The following is a 16,949-nucleotide window of genomic DNA, read 5'->3' on the forward strand; positions in this document are numbered from 1 at the left end:
AGGGGCGCCGAGGCCGATTCCCAGAGCCAGCCCCTCCCTTCCCCGGACAGCAGCATGTCCGTTTGTCCGCTGTGCCCATTTGGCGTGGCTCGGCTCGGGATGGCGGGGCGTGGTGGGCAGGTAGGGGGTCTGAGCACGTGACAGGACTTGGAACTTTGGAACGATGCACCTTAGCCCTCGATGTTGAACTGACTGCACTTCTGGGTCTCAGTAAATACTCGTGGGGTCTACCTGGGTTAGCACAGCCCTCAGACTGGGGAAGGCGGGGCACGTGAAACCCACTCGGCACATGGGGAAACCGAGGCCCGCTGTGGGAGTTCCTGCTCAAGGTTCTCGAGGGAGGCTGGGCAAGTCTGGACTAGTTGGAGCCACCCCGGTCCCGGCCTTCGGGACGCCGGCCGTGTCCTGGAGGTCCTACCCCCACAGGAGGGGTAATTTCGGAGTTAATGATAGGGCGTGGACGTGGGACCTCGGGATGGGCATGCCGGACTGAGGAGGGACAGGATAAGGGTAGCAGGGAGTGTCTGAGCTGGAGGGCCCAGGGCAGAGCAGCCAGACGGGGGTCTGAAGAACACGTAGCCAGCGCGGCAGGCGGAGGCCGCTTTCTGCCAGACCCTGGGGCATGTTGATGGCGGTGCGTCTCTGTCTGAGCACCCACGGCCATGTTCTGGGGGCTACACGAAGGCCCGGGAGACAAGGCCCGTGCCCCATGGAACTCCCCCTTGGGGGGCTGGAGGCTGACACTTCCAGCCCCCCTACGTCTGCCAAGTCCGTCCTGGGCGCCGGGCTGAGGCTTTCACACCTCGGAACGTCGCTTAGGACCAGCCAGGCAGGTGTGGACACAGGCAGAGAGAGGCGAAGAAGCCAGCGGGAGGTCACACAGCCGGAGGTGGCAGAGCGGGTCTGAGCCCGGACAGCCTGGCTCCGGGGTCCGTGGTCCTAAGCGCCGTGGTCAGCACGCTTCCTGATGAATGTGTGTGCGCGCTCACCGTGGCGCCAGCCCCGCTCGGACCGAGAGCCGTTCTTAAATGCGCGGGAAACTTGTGAGCCGGCTGCTGATTTAAAAGGGAATGTATTGAACCCTACATTTAGATAAATGACAATTAAACCAAGTCCTCATCTCCCTTTCGTTTTACCGCTATGCGTACTGTGGGTTTGCCGTGGAGACACCGTTGAGGTGGGTGGGCTAGCGAGCGCCTCCCCCCTGCTCTGTCTGCTCCCAGCCCAGCACATTGGGAGCCTGGGCTCGGCCGCTGTGAGGGGGCTGACACCGCGGGGATGGGCCCCCCCTGCAGACCAGAGCGCCCCGCCCACGCCCCCACCAAGAGCCACTTAGCACCCTCGGGCTGGGAGGGACAAGCGCGGGGCCTTGGGGGCCTGCAGAGCGAGCGAGGCAGGCCTGCAGGAGGCCCGGGCAGGCGCACGTGGACTGTACTGTGACATGGGTGTCAACCCCCGCAAACCTGATTTCTGAAAACATGGTCACCGTTCGCTCCTGGGAGATGCTTCGATCTTTGGGCTTTTAAAATCTTTCCTCCTTCTCCTCAGACCACCCTCTACCTCCTGCTGGGAGCACCTCTCCCTTCCTCAGACCCAGCCCCCCGAGACCCTTGGTCCCATCGTTGGGCGTCCCATGTGGAGGGTCCCCATGGCTTCCTCCCATCCTCCGTGACAGGCCCTCAGCTGTGCATCCTCATCCACATCTTCGAATGCAACGAGTGTTTAAAATCCTCGTGATGCTGTGACAACATGGGTTTTTAAAATAATAGTCGTGACAGGGCCCTTGGGGCGAGGCTCTGTGCCCTGCAGAAATCTCCCCACATGGCCTAGAGTGGGAGCCAATGTCCCTGTGCACAGACGAGGAGACTGAGGCCTAGGGGCTCAGGACCAGCTCGGTGACACGTGGCAGAGTAGGACCTAAGTCTGCTGGATTCTGGCAGATTTAAGGTGTCTATGGCCTATGGAGTCCCTCCAGAGGGGCTGGGGCAGGGACTGATGAGCGTCACCCATGACCTTGGTAGGAGAGGGTCATGGAAACCAGGTGGCAGGGCAGCCCTCCGGTGGCACGGGGTTTTTCCACAGGGCCTTCGACTTGGGTCTTGGGCCCGGGTGCAGCCGTTGAGGGGGGACTGCCTTAGCCCCTCACCCACCAGGAGCACGGGAGGGTGGCGACTTTCCAACCTAGAGGTGGTGGCCACAGCCGACCCGCCGTTCACTATCCGATTTCCCCCAGGTTACTCTCTGGTGACCCACATCCCGGCCGGTGCCCGAGACATCCAGATCGTGGAGCGGAAGAAGTCTGCTGGTGTCCTGGGTACGTGTGTAGGGCCTGAGTGCTGCTTCGCGTGGGCTTGTGGTTTTGTAGGGGGCAAAACACATGGGTGCGGGAGGGGCACTTGACCCCGGATCCATCCCGCAGGAGAGGGTCGGGCCCCAGGAGCCAGAACTTGACCTAGGTGTGTCCATGTGTGTTGGGGGGCATCCTAGGGAAGCTGACTGCACCCCCATGTGTGGAAGGACCTATACTCAGGGCTGCTTGACAAAGGAGGGGTCGGTGAGGACAGATAGGGAGCTCCCCGTCCCTGGAGATCCTGGCACAGGCAGAAGCTGGAGGTGGGGTTTCTGGCTGCCCCCCCCCCCCCCCAGGGCACAAGAGTGAGACTCAGGAGTTGGAACGAGAGCAAATAGGTGGCCAGTCGGAGGCCATGGGGGACGTGAGGCAGAGGTGAGATTCAGACTCAGGCCTGGCTGCTCTCAGGTCGATATTCTTGCCACTGGAGAGTCTCTGGTGGGCGGCTGGACCATGGTACGTAGGGGTCCTTCAGCTTGAGGATTCTGGAGTGATTTGCATAAGTGGCTGAGGCAGTGAGGCCCCGATTGGTGACAATTTCTGGGAAGTCTCCCTGTGTAGTTGGAGCGTTGGCCTGGCAACCTCCTTGTCTACACCCCCGGGAGGCAGCCTGAGGCCCTTCTGGCTGGGGTGGGTGGGTGCTGCCGCCTAGAAGCTGCTCGGCTCCTGGCCTTGCCCCGTGCGGGGGCGGGCTGGGGACCCAGGCAGGGAAGCCGGTCCCAACGCCTGCCTCCCTTCCCTGCATCTCAGGGCAGTGCGTGAGAGCCAGGACTGGTGGGGTGACACCCAGCCTCCTCAGGGGCCACGGTGGGTGGGGACTCTGCCAACCGCCCCCAAGGAGGAACCCGGCTGGGGCTCTCCGCCCTTCAGGCCCCCGAGCTCCAGCCCCCTTGCCAACAGCTCCGCCCACTCCAGGCCCCAGGCCCCGCCACCCCGGCTCTGGAGCCAGGCCTCTGCCAGGCCGGTGGCTCTGTCCCCCGCTGGGAGGGTGGCGAGGCCAGGAAACACCGTGTTCTCAGAGCTGGCTGCAGAGTAATCGCTCTTGAACCAGACGCGTGGAAACAGCAAGGACAGCCTCCGAGCACCGGGAGAGCCGCAGGAAGGAAGGTCATTACTGTCAGGAAACAGGCTTTGGATGCCGGCCGGGGATTTAACCCTGTGCACATACCTGGCGGCTGGGCCCAGCCAGCCAGGCCGCAGCACGCGCCCCACGGCGCTCAGCCTGGGCGGTCATTCACGCTATTTTCTGACGTTGCTGCATTGAGGGTGTTTTTCCAGCAGACGTGTCTTGCTTGTTGCGTCTGCCTGATAATAAATGAATGGCCCAGCCCCTCTGCCCCGATTGCATCAGGAGCTCTGGAAATGGAGCTCTTCCCCGCCCGCGGGCCAGTTTCCGGAACTGGCTCTAAGGACAGCCTCTGGAAGGCACGCTGTCCCCTAGCATGGAGCCCGCCTCCTCACTCCCATCCCCTGGGCCCGAGGCCCCCAGCCCCTCCGCAGCCCCAGGGCGGGCCAGCTGCCCCGAACGATCGCCCCAGCTCCCGGCGGTTATTCCGGCCTCTGGGGCTGGCAGGAGACGGGCCGCTGAGGGTTGCACGCACGTTCCTGCTGTCTGGGCGTCATCAGGCCTGGGTCAGGCCCTGGGAGCGGCCAGCCTTCGGAGGTCCTCTGTTCCAAGTGTCCACCCACACCCCGTCTCAATGAGAGGGTGACTAAGCATGTGCCCGGGCCGCCCTCGGCCACGCCTGGGAGAATGGATTGATTGGGTAAATGGTCAGTCTGGTCAGTCTGGTCACGGTGGCTCTGGCCACAAAGTCAGGGCTCCCCTTGACAGCAGGGAGCTGGCAGGCTTGGGGTGGTCCGGCAGGGCCTGCTGGGGCCGCTGGGACAGCATCCGAAGCCAGTCGGTCCACGGTTGCAGTGTCACTCAGTGTGGGCCCTGCGGGATCCCTGGGGTCCCCTCCCCATGTGTGGTCCCTTTTCCAAGGTGGGAAGTTGGGTGGGGGGCAACTCACCCAGGGTCACACAATGAGTTTTCAGCAGGGCCGGGCCATCGGCCGACCTGGCCAATACCTGATGTCCGCTGTGTGCCTTCCCCGGGCTCTGATCCCTCCTGGTCCACCTGGTCCACCTGGTCCCTTAGTCCTGATGGTACTCATCATGCCTCTTTAGAGGTGGCCAGACGGCACCACCTAGGGCCCCAGGCCAGCCAGCTCCATCTCCTGGACAATTCAGGCTGATGGGAAAGTGTTCATCCCTCCTTAGCATTCCCAGGCCAGGGCCACGTGGACACGGTCGGTGCGCTGGCCTCCCCCGCAACAGGGAGTGTCCCGGGGCGGGTCACGGGGCTGAGCTGGCCGAGGCTGCCTGAGTGGATGATGTGGGCTACTCCCTGTCCCTCCGCCCCCCTCTAGCCCGGCCAGCTCAGGTGACGGGGCGGCTTTGCCCTTTCAGCTCTTGCAGATGAAGCTGGTTACTACTTCTTCAATGGCAACTTCAAGGTGGACAGCCCCAAGAACTTCAACATCGCGGGCACCGTGGTCAAGTACCGGCGGCCCATGGACGTCTACGAGACCGGCATTGAGTACATCGTGGCGCAGGGGCCCACAAACCAGGGCCTGAATGTCATGGTGGGTGAGCCGGGCCCTGGGGCCGGCGGTGCCGTGCAGGGGCCCCAGGGCGCGTTCGCACACAGCAGCGCCTCTGGCTGGCTTGGCGGGGTCTCCTGGTCACTCCCTCACTCATCCCGCCGCCTGGGGTCTAATTCCTTCACTTAGTCTCCAACAACCCATTGATGCATTACTTCATTTACTCGGTCACTCGCCCAGCCGACCACCCACTGTCTCAGCCCTCACCCCAGTAGTTGGTGGTTTGGTCCTTCACTCACTCACTCACTCACTAATTCATTCATTCATTCACTCATTCATCGACTTCACTCATTCACTCTCATTCATTCACTCACTCTTTCATTGACTTTGCTCACTCATTCATTCATTCACTTATTCATTCTTTCATTTACTCATTTACTCACTCATTCACTCACTCATTCATTAACTCACTCCTTCACTCACTTCTTCCTTCCTTCCTCCCTCTCCCTCCTCCTCTTCCTCCCTCCACTCCTTCCTTCCTTCCTTCTTTCCTTCCTTCCTTCCTTCCTTCCTCCCTCCCTCTCTCCCTCCCTCCCTTCCTTCCACTGCTGTTAGCAACCTTGGTGGATCTGCATAGTAGGAAACTGCAGTCATCAGCATCTGAAGGAGTTGCTGAGGACAGGAAGCTAGCTGGGGTTCCGGGGTGAGGGTGTTTATACCCCACCTCCACAGTTGGATGTTTATACCCCCTGCCTAGTTCCCTGCCCCTGGCCCCATTGACACTGGGGCATTCTTGCCAGGTCCTCGATGTTGGGGGACCAGGGCAATGCTCGTGGCCCCTGTCCCACCCCCCCCCACTGCCCCTCTAGGATGCTCCCAGCTTCTGGGGGCACGGCAGGGAGAGAGCAGAGAGCAGGAGAGTTTGGCCCTGCTCCACTCAGCTTGCTGGGAGTTTTCCCATGGCTAGTGTCTAGAAATGAGTGCCACTGCCACTTGGTGCCCCAGCACCGAGAAAACAGGAGAGGACTTGTCACTGAAATCAGGTGACATCCAGATGGGCAGTTCTGAAGTTTTTCACAGTCTGCCGGCTTTTGTGGAAGCCGAGGGACACGGTGGGGACAGAACCCACCCACCTGACCTGATCTGATTTCCAAATCCCACCAGGGTGGGCACTCACATCCTCCCTTTAGAGGAAAAGCCTGGGCACACGGAGCCAGTGACCTGCCCGGACACAGGCTGGTCCGTGGCACCCACCGCTGTACTTTGAGCCCAGGTCAGCCTGGTGCTGGAGCCAGTTGTTTGTTTAAATGCTGTGCTGGAGGGGTCTCTAATCGGGGGTGCCGCCCCCACCTGCCCACTCTGCTTCTTGGCTGAAGAGCTTCCCTGGATGGCCCCCAGAACCTCCCGGGGGCCACAGACTTCTCCACCTTCCATGGGAGCTGACCCTGAGGCAGACTGGCTGCTGGGCTTCACCCCCGGCTGGAGGAGCCGTGTTACAGGTCGGGGTCCCAGGACGAAGACTCTGGGACAGAGGTCTGCGTGCAGTGGGGTTTTGGGTGTGGTCTCAGCAGCAGCCGCTGTGAGGGGGTGAGGCGGACAGAGGGAGATGTGGCGCCTCAGCTGACCCCCCAGGGGCCCTGGGGTTGCAGTGGCCCCTCAGAGTCGTCTTGAGTTGAGGCAGAGAGGCACGGCCTAGTTGCCGGAAGCCACAGGGACGGGCGTGACCTTGGGAGAGGCAGCTCTCTTTGGCTGAGGTTAATTCCTGGGCCAGGGCTCGCTGTGAACTGTCCAGAGACGCTCCAGGCAGCTCACTGAACGGCGGGGCCCGGGGCCATGCCACCGCACCCGCTCGTATCCATTTGCTTTGTAGAACGAGTTTACCTTGGCAGGACGAGCTCTAGAATTCTGTTTGGTTTCTTCCCAGGGAGCCTCACAGGGAAGGCTGGTGGGATGGACTGCAGCTCATCCGGGGGCTGCTGCCAAATCCGAAGACTTGCCTCCTCCGCTAGCCACTCTAGAGTCCCCTCTGCTAGTCTAGGTGGCTCACCTGGCCAGGTGTCCCAGTCCCTCTTACCTGAGGGGTCTGGGCTCCTGGTCTCCAGGCCCTTTTCCATCCCCATTCTTATCCAGTTACCATCGAAAATGGGCAGGGGGAGAGCAGGAGGTGCCCCAGTGGGCCAGCAGGGAACCAGATACATTCTCTGCCTCTAGGGTTGAAGCATCCGTACACACCCTTGGTGGTCAGGGTCAATTCCCCGCCAGGGTGGCCACTCCTTTCCTGCTGCTGTCCTGACACAAGGTGCCCGAGTGGACCAGGTGGCAATCAGAGCTGACAGTTGAGTGACATTCTTGCCACGTCTCCTGGTGGCAGTGCCCCTCCTCTGGCAAGCACGACCTGCAGACTGTGGACCCTAGAGCCCCAGGGGCCGGAAATCCCAAATGCCCACTGGGTCTCGGGGAATGATGGCCACAGCGACTTCCATTCTGTGCTTCCCAGAGCCACGCGTCTGCCCACTGGGGACCCGGGATGTCACATCACGGAGGGTGCCCCCACCCATCCCCGCCCCGGCGCCTCGTCCTCACGCGGTGGCGCTGTCTCCGAGTGCACCGGGGCTCCACCTTGCATTGCTCTATCAGGCTGGCAGCTTCTGGGTGAGGCAGCCTAGCCTGGGCCCGGTGGATCTCACGGTCATGTGCCCGCCGTGGCGCCTCCTTTGCTAGAAAGCGGGCCCCTTGTCCAGTGCAGTGTCACCTGATATCCTGTCTTGGCTGATCAAATGCTCTGTGAGCCCTTGGGTTTGGGGGCGAGGCCCTGTGGGCAGGAAAGGCAACCTCATCGTCAGAAAATCTATCACCCCCCCTGCTAGGATAGAAGGGGTCTCCTGTGAGCGACTTGCCGTCAGAGAGCCGATGGTCCCTCGAGGCTGTGAGCTAGCCTGAGTGTCAGCGCTGGGTGGCTGGGCTTTCAGTAGGTGGGAGTAGCTAGAGCAGCTTGGCGGGTGAGCGCCCATGCCCTTGGGCCTATGCATAGTTTCCACCTTGCCACCATGGCTATTCCATGCATGCACCTCTCCTGCCATCAGTGGGCAGACTGATGGCAGAGGCTGGCCCGGCTCAACCGGCACAGCCATTCCACCTATAACTCCGTGGCTCAGTGTCCTCCCGTGGGGGATGCTCCCCGGTGTTCGTTAACAAGTGACACAAGCGATTCGCATCTTATGCCCCATGGATCCATCCACAGGTACCTACTCCAGACCTCTTCATCCCCAATCTTACACCCTTTTCCACCAGGACCCTGACCCACCACCCAAACCATGTGCCCTCCCCTCCCCCCACGAGTCAGTACATGTTCTCATCTTAGGCTACTCTGTGTTTCCTACAAATTAGATGATCACACTGCATGCACTGCATAAAGCCCGTTGGGAGGATTTCCCCTCACTGCAGTTTCTTGAAGCCACCCCTGAATGGGGCTCTAGTGAAGCAGGTCCCATTTTCAGCTCGTACCCCCACACCGAGCTGACCTATCTCAGGCTCAAGCTTGGCCATTTTTCTCCTCCCTGACTTCATCCTAATGGAACCACATGCAGCCATGGCTGTGAGCTAAGAGATGCCAGGTAGGGGGCTTGGATGCTGAGGGTTCTGGCCACCTGCTGATTCAGGCTTCTGGCTCTGATTGTGCCTAATCCTGGATGTGATGCTCCCATCTTACTGTGGATCGCTGCAGGGCCCTCCCAGCTGAGTAGTTGGGTAGAGTTCAGCTCTGGCTGCATGGGTCCCTTGATGTCCTGGGGTCACTTGGTTCCATCTATAGTAGGGCCTGGTAGTGCGTCAGAAGCTCTTTCCCAAAAGATGTATAGTTATTTGTCGTGGGCGGCATGGCCTTGCTCTAGAATGCTAGGGGACTACGCTGTGACTCTCCTTTCGAGGCTGGCCAGATATTCCACATGACGTCTTTCCCCAGATATCTCTGTTACTGCTTACCCCACAGCCTAGATCTGCCGCAGAGCCCCTTCTCCCCAGGACCCCCACCGAGAGCTGGCAGCTTGTTATGACACCCAGTATATGGATTGGACAAGCACTCCCAGATATGTAGTAATATGCTATGTCCCAAATTCTTCTTCATAAGGGAGGAAATGAGAAGCAATAATGTGTCCTTTACTTTCAAGGAGATGTCCTGGCATGCCTGAGACCACTGAGCCCTGGAGTGTTTGCTGATGGGGGCGGGGCACTGAATCTTTATAGGGTTTAACTTTCAATCCTCTGGAATATATATGCTTTACCGAGGCCTCCCACACCACTTCCTGCTCAGCTGGTCTGGTAGACATGATGTCATCAACGAAGAGGACCCGTGTGATGTTCTGTAGAATGGTCCAGACCCCCTTGCACTGTATCATGTCAGGGAGTGGGGGGTGGTGACCCCAACCCTGGGGCAAAACTGCAAATGTGTACTGTTGTCCATCCCAGGTGAACAAAAACCTCTTCTCTCCAGCTGGGGTAGAAAAGAAGGTTTTTGGCCCACAAGTGGTCACATGTGATCAACTTGAGGTCATGTTAATCTACTCCAGGAAAAACACTGTATCTGTCACAGGGTTGCAGCTGGGGCTCCTGCTTAGGTGGGTTTGGGGGGGCTCCCTGTCACCCACCTGGATCTGTCTTGTTTTCATAGGGGCCAAACTGTTGAGTTAGGTGGGGGATATGGGGATCTCTTCCTTGCATCCTTCAGGCCATTAGGAGTGTCACTAATCTCTGTAATTTCCCCAGGATGCAATACTGTTTTTGGCTCACTCTCTCAGATGGGGGTGGGGGTCAGGGGTCAGGGTCACGGGCTTCCACGTAGCTCTCCCCCCTACGGTAGCTCTTACCTGACAGGCTGAGGGGCCGGCTAGCAGCCGTGCACTGGGAACCGGAGAAAGCCTTGGATCCAGCGGACACAGTGTGAGCTAGACCTGGGCCATAGTTGGGCCACTAGTCACCCACATGCTCTCATACTAACAGGAGGCAGCGATGATGCTTTGGGTCCCTGATTAACTGTGACAACCGGGACCCTGGTTCCCAAATGTCTACCCATTTGTCCAGCAAACAGTTAACCAAGTCAATGACCGTCGGCTCTTTGGGAGAAGAACGGGGTGGGGAATCTTTACCATATAAACTCGTTGTGGCTCCTTCTTCCCAGGGACCTGGCCATTCCATCATTCAGTGGACTGTGGGTCTGAATGCTGGCCCAGGAAATCGGGTGGGGCTCACCCCCTCCCCCGCGCCAAATATCCACCCTTGATTAGCTTTCAATCTTACAGATTGAGAAGCCGCTTTTCTGGGCCCATTTATTTGTCCCCTGGGAGTCCTTTGTCCTATTAGCTGTGTACAGAGGTCTCTGTGGGTCAGGCCTCCTGGCCACCATGGCAGCCCCCCTTGTTCCGATGATCGTGGGGAGTCTGGGTCTATGACAGCATGTCCTGCCATCTGCCCCGGCCTGTGGTTACTTAACGGCGTCCCTCCAAGTGTCCCTCCAAGTGATGCTAGCGCCTCCTCACGGGCACATTTCCTTTCGCTCTGGTGAGCAGAATGTCCCTCAGGTGCTCCTACCGGAAACAGTCACCTGGTGGGTTTTGCAGCCTTTCTTTACACTCCCATCATCTGCAATGGCTTTATCCTCCACTTAGTGTTGGCCTCCTTTCTCCAAGCTTCCAAGAACCACCCTGGTGGCGTGTTGGCACTTTCCCCCAGAGCTATACCCGTGGGATTTCTGGCCCGTGGTGAGAATAAAATGCAGATCAGGTTTCAGTTGGCTTTATTACTTGTAGAACATCCTCTGGGCACCCTCTGTGGCCTGCACCTGGGGTGGACAGCTCACTCTGCCCCCTCCCTGCGTGTGCCCCTGCTCGCCAGGCTTTGGGTGTGGGCTGCCCCAGGGGCGAGGTGCAGCCTGGGTGGAGGCCCCGTTCTTTGGTCAAGGGCAGGTCCTTGGGAAGGACTCAGCTCCGCATCTGGCAGCTTGGGACAAAAGCGCATCTCTCCCCTAGGGGCTGGTGGGCACTGAACCTCGGCAGCCCCTCCGGCTTGTGCGGAAGAGGTGGGGTCCCGCTTTTCTCCTCCCCAGGTGTGGAACCAGAACGGCAAAAGCCCCTCCATCACCTTCGAGTACACACTGCTGCAGCCGCCGCACGCCCACCGCATCCAGCCCGTCTACTACAGCTTCTCCGAGCCCGCGTCTGAGAGCGCAGAGAGCCAGGAGCTGGACGGGGCCGCTCTGCTGGGCTTCCTGCGGCACAACGGCTCCTTCTATGGCCAGGCCTCCTCCGAGCGCCTGGGCCTGGACAACCGGGTGTTTGGCCACCTGGGCCCGGGGATCGAGCTGGGTCTGAGCAAGGGCCAGGAGACCAACGAGGTGTGCGAGCAGGCCGGCGGCAGGGCCTGCGAGGGACCTCCTAGAGGCAAGGGCTTCCGAGGTAACCAAGAGGGACGGGATTGGGGCGGGGGCTTCCTAGGTAGAAGGGCCCTGGCCAGGCAAGGGGTCTTCAGTCCCCTGCAGCCTGCAGATGAGAGGCTTGCTACGTGCAGCTGTCTGGGGCAGGCAGGCCCATTTCAAATGAGCTCACATTCTGAGGTTCGGGGCAGACATGAGTTTTGGGGGGACCCAATTTAATCCGCTGCAGAGGTCAAGCAGATTTCCCTGCGAGAGATTATCCAGGCCTGCTTACACACACACCTCTACCTGGTGGTTTGAGTCCGCTCCCTGGGCAGAAACCTGCCCCTGGGAGGCTCCCGGTTCGGGTCTTTGCTGCCAGTCACACTGTTCCCCCCGTCCCCCGCCCCCATGGGCAGCCCTCGCGCCCTCACAGGGGAGCACTTGAGAGTGAGCCACCTGTCTCCCTCGTAGACGGCAATGCCACCGGGACGGCTCTCGCGGGGGACAAGGATGACCAAGAGGTGGATGCACGTCTCACCTCTCAGCGGCTCCTCTCTGCCAATGTCATCTCCGACCAGCTCCTGGGCGCAGGCTCCGACTCCAGGGAGCTCCCCTTCAACGAGACTGGCAACAGCATCTTTGTGCAGGGCGCGCCGAGGAGCTCCCCGGCCGAGAGCCTCTACGTGGACTACGAGGAGAACGAGGGAGCCGGTGCTTATCTGCTCAATGGGTCCTACCTGGAGCTGAGCAATGACAGAGTGACCAACACCTCCTCTGAGGCCCCGTTCCCGAACGCCAGTGCCAGCCTCCCAACCATGGCTGGGAACCGGACTCACAAGGCCAGGTAGGAGCTGGGGCTGGTGGTAGGGCTTGGTGGGCGAGGCCAGACCCCAGGGCAATGGGAGAGAGCCACTCCTGCCCAGGCTCCCCGCCCCCTGGATCTGAGTAGGAGGTCAGAAGCCTGGGTCTTAGGGAATCCTTCCCGCAAGTTTGGCCCGTGAATTAGAGGGGCTGCTGAGCGCCCACGTGTGACTCCAACGCTGGTTGGGGGGAGGAGGAGGAGAACCGTTCTGAGTGGTCATCATGAGCCAAGCTCGGGCCAAACATCCACGTGCGTGGAAACACCTGCCACAGCCACCCTGAGCGTTAGGGCAGTTATAGGGACTCCCAGGGGGTCACAGAGCCTGAAGGTCTGGGTTCTCAGTCTGGACAGTCTGGACACACAGCCGCTGGGTGTGAGGTGGACGCCCCGGGCTGCTCACTGAATGTGGAGTGGCTTAGCACCAACCTTCGCTGCAGGCCGGAGAAGAGACGGGGAAGGGTCCAGTGGGGTCCTTGGCCAGGGGGAGAGCCCAGAATCAGGCACTGGGAATAAGGCCTTCTGCTTCAGGGGCTGGAGCTACCTCTAGGATGTGTCAAGTAGGGGTCTACCTGGGGCCAGGCCCCCAGAGCCAGGGACACACCTGGAGACGTCTGGATAGTTACACCTAGGGACACCTTGTCAGCTGCACCTGCAGGTACCTGGACAGTCGCGGCTGACTCTGGGTCGGAGGCAGTTGGGAGCAGGCCGGTCACCATCCTTACCAGGAGACGATCCCTGGTGACAAGGCCCTTGGGCCGATGATGGCCCCCAGGGAGGGTCCCCGCGCCTTTCCCCAGAAGTTCAGGGGGCAGCCCAGGCCGCTCAAGCCGAGCGAGTCAGGCTCGGCAACTGCTGGTGCAGGCGGGGACTGGAGGGGTGAAGGACTCAATGGTTTTTGTTTTATCTTCCGAAGACCCACCCACACCCCTTGACTTTAGACACCAAACATGAATGGAGCCCTAACCAGGGCTGAGGATGCAGAGGTGGGCATCCTTGGGACCCTGGGGGACTGGGTTTGATAGAAGATTTGGGCTTCACTCATAAGGTGACATGGTTGGGGTGACCCTCTCGCCCGTGAGCCTGGGGACAAGAGCAGCAAAGCGGCCCCCCTTAGCCTACCAGGGTGCCTGTGCCATCTCAAGCTCTTTTCTGAGGTCCCCCCGCCCAGTCACAGCGGACAGCCGGGGCGCATCTGGGACACCTCTTACAGGCTCTGGGTGGAATTCTTCTTTGCAAATGTGGACAGAGTGAAGCTTCTGTGGCTGCCCTTCTTCCCACAGGGCCCAGCAGGGCTGTCTGCTCACCAGCCCAGGGACCCAAAAGCTTGCAGGGTATGGGGCCTTGGGGGCATGTGGGACCCAGCGGCGGGGAGGGGTGGCAGGCTTCGCTTCCAGGTGCACGTCCGAGTCTGAGAGTGGGGTTTATGGGCAAAGGGCCAGTGTTCACAGTGAGCCAGCCCTTGCTGGTGGGACTGAGCCCGTTCCTGGAGTCTCCGAGCCTGGTCTCCGCATCTTTAGCCGGCCTCTTGTCAGCTCTAGGCCTGCCTAGAGGATTACAGTCTACCCCCAGTGGAAGCCTCGAATGAGGACTCAGGGAATAGAACCATCAGTAGCCCGCGGAACCTCCAGGGTGGGCCTGGCACTCTTGCAGGTGCCCAAGAAGGTTGGCGTCCCTCTCTGAACAGCTTTATCCGGGTGGCACAGAGGCCCAGCTGCCTCATGTGGCTTACGGCGTGGAGAAAGCTCAGGAAGGAGTGTTGGGAGACCTGGGTCACCATCCCAACTTCCCGTGTGACTCAGACATGTCTCCCACCCGCTCCTGGCTTCAGGTCCCATGTCCCTGAGTGCGGGGCTAAGAGGAACCCCCAGGGCCCGCCAGTCGAGCAGCCCGGGGTTCCCAGGCCAGATCACGCACGCACGAGCTTTTGGGTCCTTGAGCCCCGCTGAAAGTGTCTCTCCTGCCCCAAACCCAGAGGACTCTTAACCATTCCTCAGCCCCCCGGGGGGCCTCCTGGGCCGCAGGAATCAATACAATCGATTGTCCAAACTCAGAAAGCCCCGGCCAGTCAGCCAGTCGGGCGCGGGGAGATGGGGCGGCGCCCCCAGCCGGCTGCCATCAAAGGATGCTGCTGCTCGCTTGGAGACCAAAGATGGTCTTTAGAGATAAAGGACCCAGGGAGGCGGCGGGGAAACCACCAGCCAAAATAGCCCGGCGCGGCGCGCTGTCCAAACACAGGAAGTCGCGTCTGCTCCAAGAGAGGCCGAAATCAAAGGGGCAGCTCAGAAAGGAAAGGTTATTTTCATCTCTTCAGAGCGGCCTCAAACAATCAAGGGAGGCCCCCCCAGTCACCAGAAGCAGACGCTGGGAACCAGCACACGGAGACACAGGCTCTCTCTCTCTCTCTCCCCCACTGGCCTGGAGGGGGGAAGAACAGCAAAGAGGCTTGCTGGTTCATTTGTAAACAAGACTCTCCTGCCTGGGTTGTCTGAGCCTAGAGCCCCACCGAGTCTGGCTGAGAGGGGCACTCTCTTCCTTCCAAAAGGAGGCAGGAGAGGGGTTGGTGGCTCAGAGATCCTGGGGGTGCTCGCTCCTTCCAAGAACGGAAGGCAGGCGTTGCATTGTTGTGCAAATATGGGCCAGGTTTTTCAAGAGGGGTTCTGCTGGTCCCAACGTGGGCCCCGTGTAAGAGGGAGGTGTGGGCAGCCCCTCCAGAAATACCTTTTGTGCTTCAACCCCGAAGGGTTATTTTGAACCAGGCCGCTCTCTCTCGAGTCAAGAATGAGTCACGCAGCCTGCTGGCTAAGGAGTGTGTAATTAGTTGAAGATGGTGCTGCTTCCCCATGGGGGGGGGCGGTGGGGCATGGGTGGGATCTTTTCTTCTCTTTTTGTTCTTGGGGAGAATTGAAAGCCATGGGAAGGAGGGCGGGGGACCCAGTCAGCAAGATTCATGTTCTCCGAGTCAGGCGTTAGGTAGTAGGCTTCCGGGCCCTTCCTTGCACCAGGGAGCTGGATGCTCTCTCCCAGGTTTCCATGGGTCCCTTGCTCTGAGATGACAAGGTCTTCGGTGGGTGGGGAGCCCCATTTAAACATTTCTTTTCACTCTTGAGGAGGGAGGGGGACCTTCCCCTTCCCATCCTGAGATCTACGAAAGGGAAGGGTTGGCTCTTGGTTGTGAAGCCACCAGGTGAGGGGCTTAGTGGTTTTGAGTGACCCTGAAACCGGCCACTGGCTCGCGGTCTGCACCCCCCCCCCCGCTTTCTCCTCCTCAGCCCCCCCACCTCTCTCCCCCTCCCTGGGTTATGAGGCCACATTCCTCATAAGGTAGACTCATTCCTTAAGGTTGTGGGTGGATTATTCCCTGATTCTCAGAGCGAGATGAGCCTTCAGGGCCACATTCCCACGAGAGTGGACCACAGTGCTGGTCCACACAAGAAACCCCAGAAGTGGAGCGAGCTCCCAGATGAATCCAAACCAATGTCCCGATCACAGAACCAACAGGCAAGCCCTTCAGAGTGTACGCCCTGGAACCTTCACTAAGCCTGACCACTGAGGTGGCAGAAGGTCCCCGGGAAGGGACCTGTGAATGTGTCCACGCAGAAGCCTCGTGGAAGGGTGGCAGCTATGGGTGGTGGTCAGCCAGCCCCTCAGGCATGGGGCACCGGGGCAGGGTCCGGTGTGAGAGGGATGCTGAGGCCTGAAGGATGCTGTCAGCCAGGCCATCACGCCACGTTCCATTCTGGGGGCTGCGGGGCTCCGTGGGCCGCCTTCAAGCTCCGGCGGCCACATCTCAGAGCAGAGGCTGGGGCGCCACTTCCCTCCTCCCCCGCTGAGTCCAAACCCAGCCTGCATGTTGGATATGGAGGCTGGGCCCCAGCACACCAACTGGTTCAAAGAAGCAAATAGTCCTAACAATAGTTGGCTTCAGCCGCCCGGGCTCTGGCCAAGAATCATAGCTGGTTGCTGGCGTGGACCCAGCTTGCTTTCCCCTGCACAACAGCCATCACAGACCTGGGCAGAGGCGTCTGGAGGGGACCGGCCACTCCCCTGTCTGCTGCTGAGCTTTGCTGCTTTGATCCTTGGAGGCTGAATGGCTCGTGTCCCCATTCAAGCTGAGTCCTGGCTGAGGGAGGCCGCAAGAGAGAATTCCGGCACGTTCTCAGCAGAGAAGGTGCCTTCCGAGGTCCCTTGTGGGGGAGTAGAGAAAAGGAATCCACTTGCCCATGCTAGAAGGCGACAGCGGGAAGCCGGCGCGTGTGTGGGGAGCCGTGGCCATGCGGGCGAGCCCCGAACTCGCCCCCAGCCCGGAGCTCGGGCCTGCCGTGCCGTGTGCTTGGACGGCCCTCGGTCTACAACAGAAAGGCAAATGTCGCTCTATCCTAAAGCGTGCCTCCCTGCGGTGCTCCCTCCGGTCCTCCGTTCTAGACGGCGGCGGGTGGACTGACCCTCACAGTGCGGACCCTGCCCGGGGCCAGGGCCAGCACGCTGTTCCCTGAGGGCACGGCCTCGCGGGGAGCTCATGCCCAGAGCCCCGTGGGGAAGGCTCATCCCCTTCTCTGCGTCTCCCTTTCAGGACCAGGCCCAAGGCACGCAAGCAAGGCGTGAGCCCGGCGGACATGTACCGGTGGAAGCTCTCGTCCCACGAGCCCTGTAGCTCCACCTGCACCACAGGTACTGCTCACCTGCAGGGCGGCACCTGCTCAGGCCGCCTCCACGGCGGGGCTGCGGCTGCGGGCCCCCCCCCCC

General features: G+C 60.5%; 1 protein-coding gene across 4 annotated transcripts in view; it reads left to right on the top strand.

The window, feature by feature from the left end:
* The window catches only part of ADAMTSL2 (ADAMTS like 2), a 35,620-nt gene that overhangs the window by 6,369 nt on the left and 12,302 nt on the right, over nt 1-16,949 (top strand). For all 4 annotated transcript variants that reach the window (XM_036108405.2, XM_036108413.2, XM_036108395.2 and 1 more), the window contains 5 exons: nt 2,234-2,314; nt 4,805-4,980; nt 11,036-11,384; nt 11,816-12,188; nt 16,777-16,874. In XM_036108405.2, the coding sequence (XP_035964298.1) occupies nt 2,234-2,314; nt 4,805-4,980; nt 11,036-11,384; nt 11,816-12,188; nt 16,777-16,874 (1,077 nt within the window). The remainder of the gene's footprint in view (nt 1-2,233; nt 2,315-4,804; nt 4,981-11,035; nt 11,385-11,815; nt 12,189-16,776; nt 16,875-16,949) is intronic.

This window comes from Halichoerus grypus, chromosome 14 (assembly GCF_964656455.1).
Source record: "Halichoerus grypus chromosome 14, mHalGry1.hap1.1, whole genome shotgun sequence".
Lineage (NCBI taxonomy): Eukaryota > Metazoa > Chordata > Mammalia > Carnivora > Phocidae > Halichoerus > Halichoerus grypus.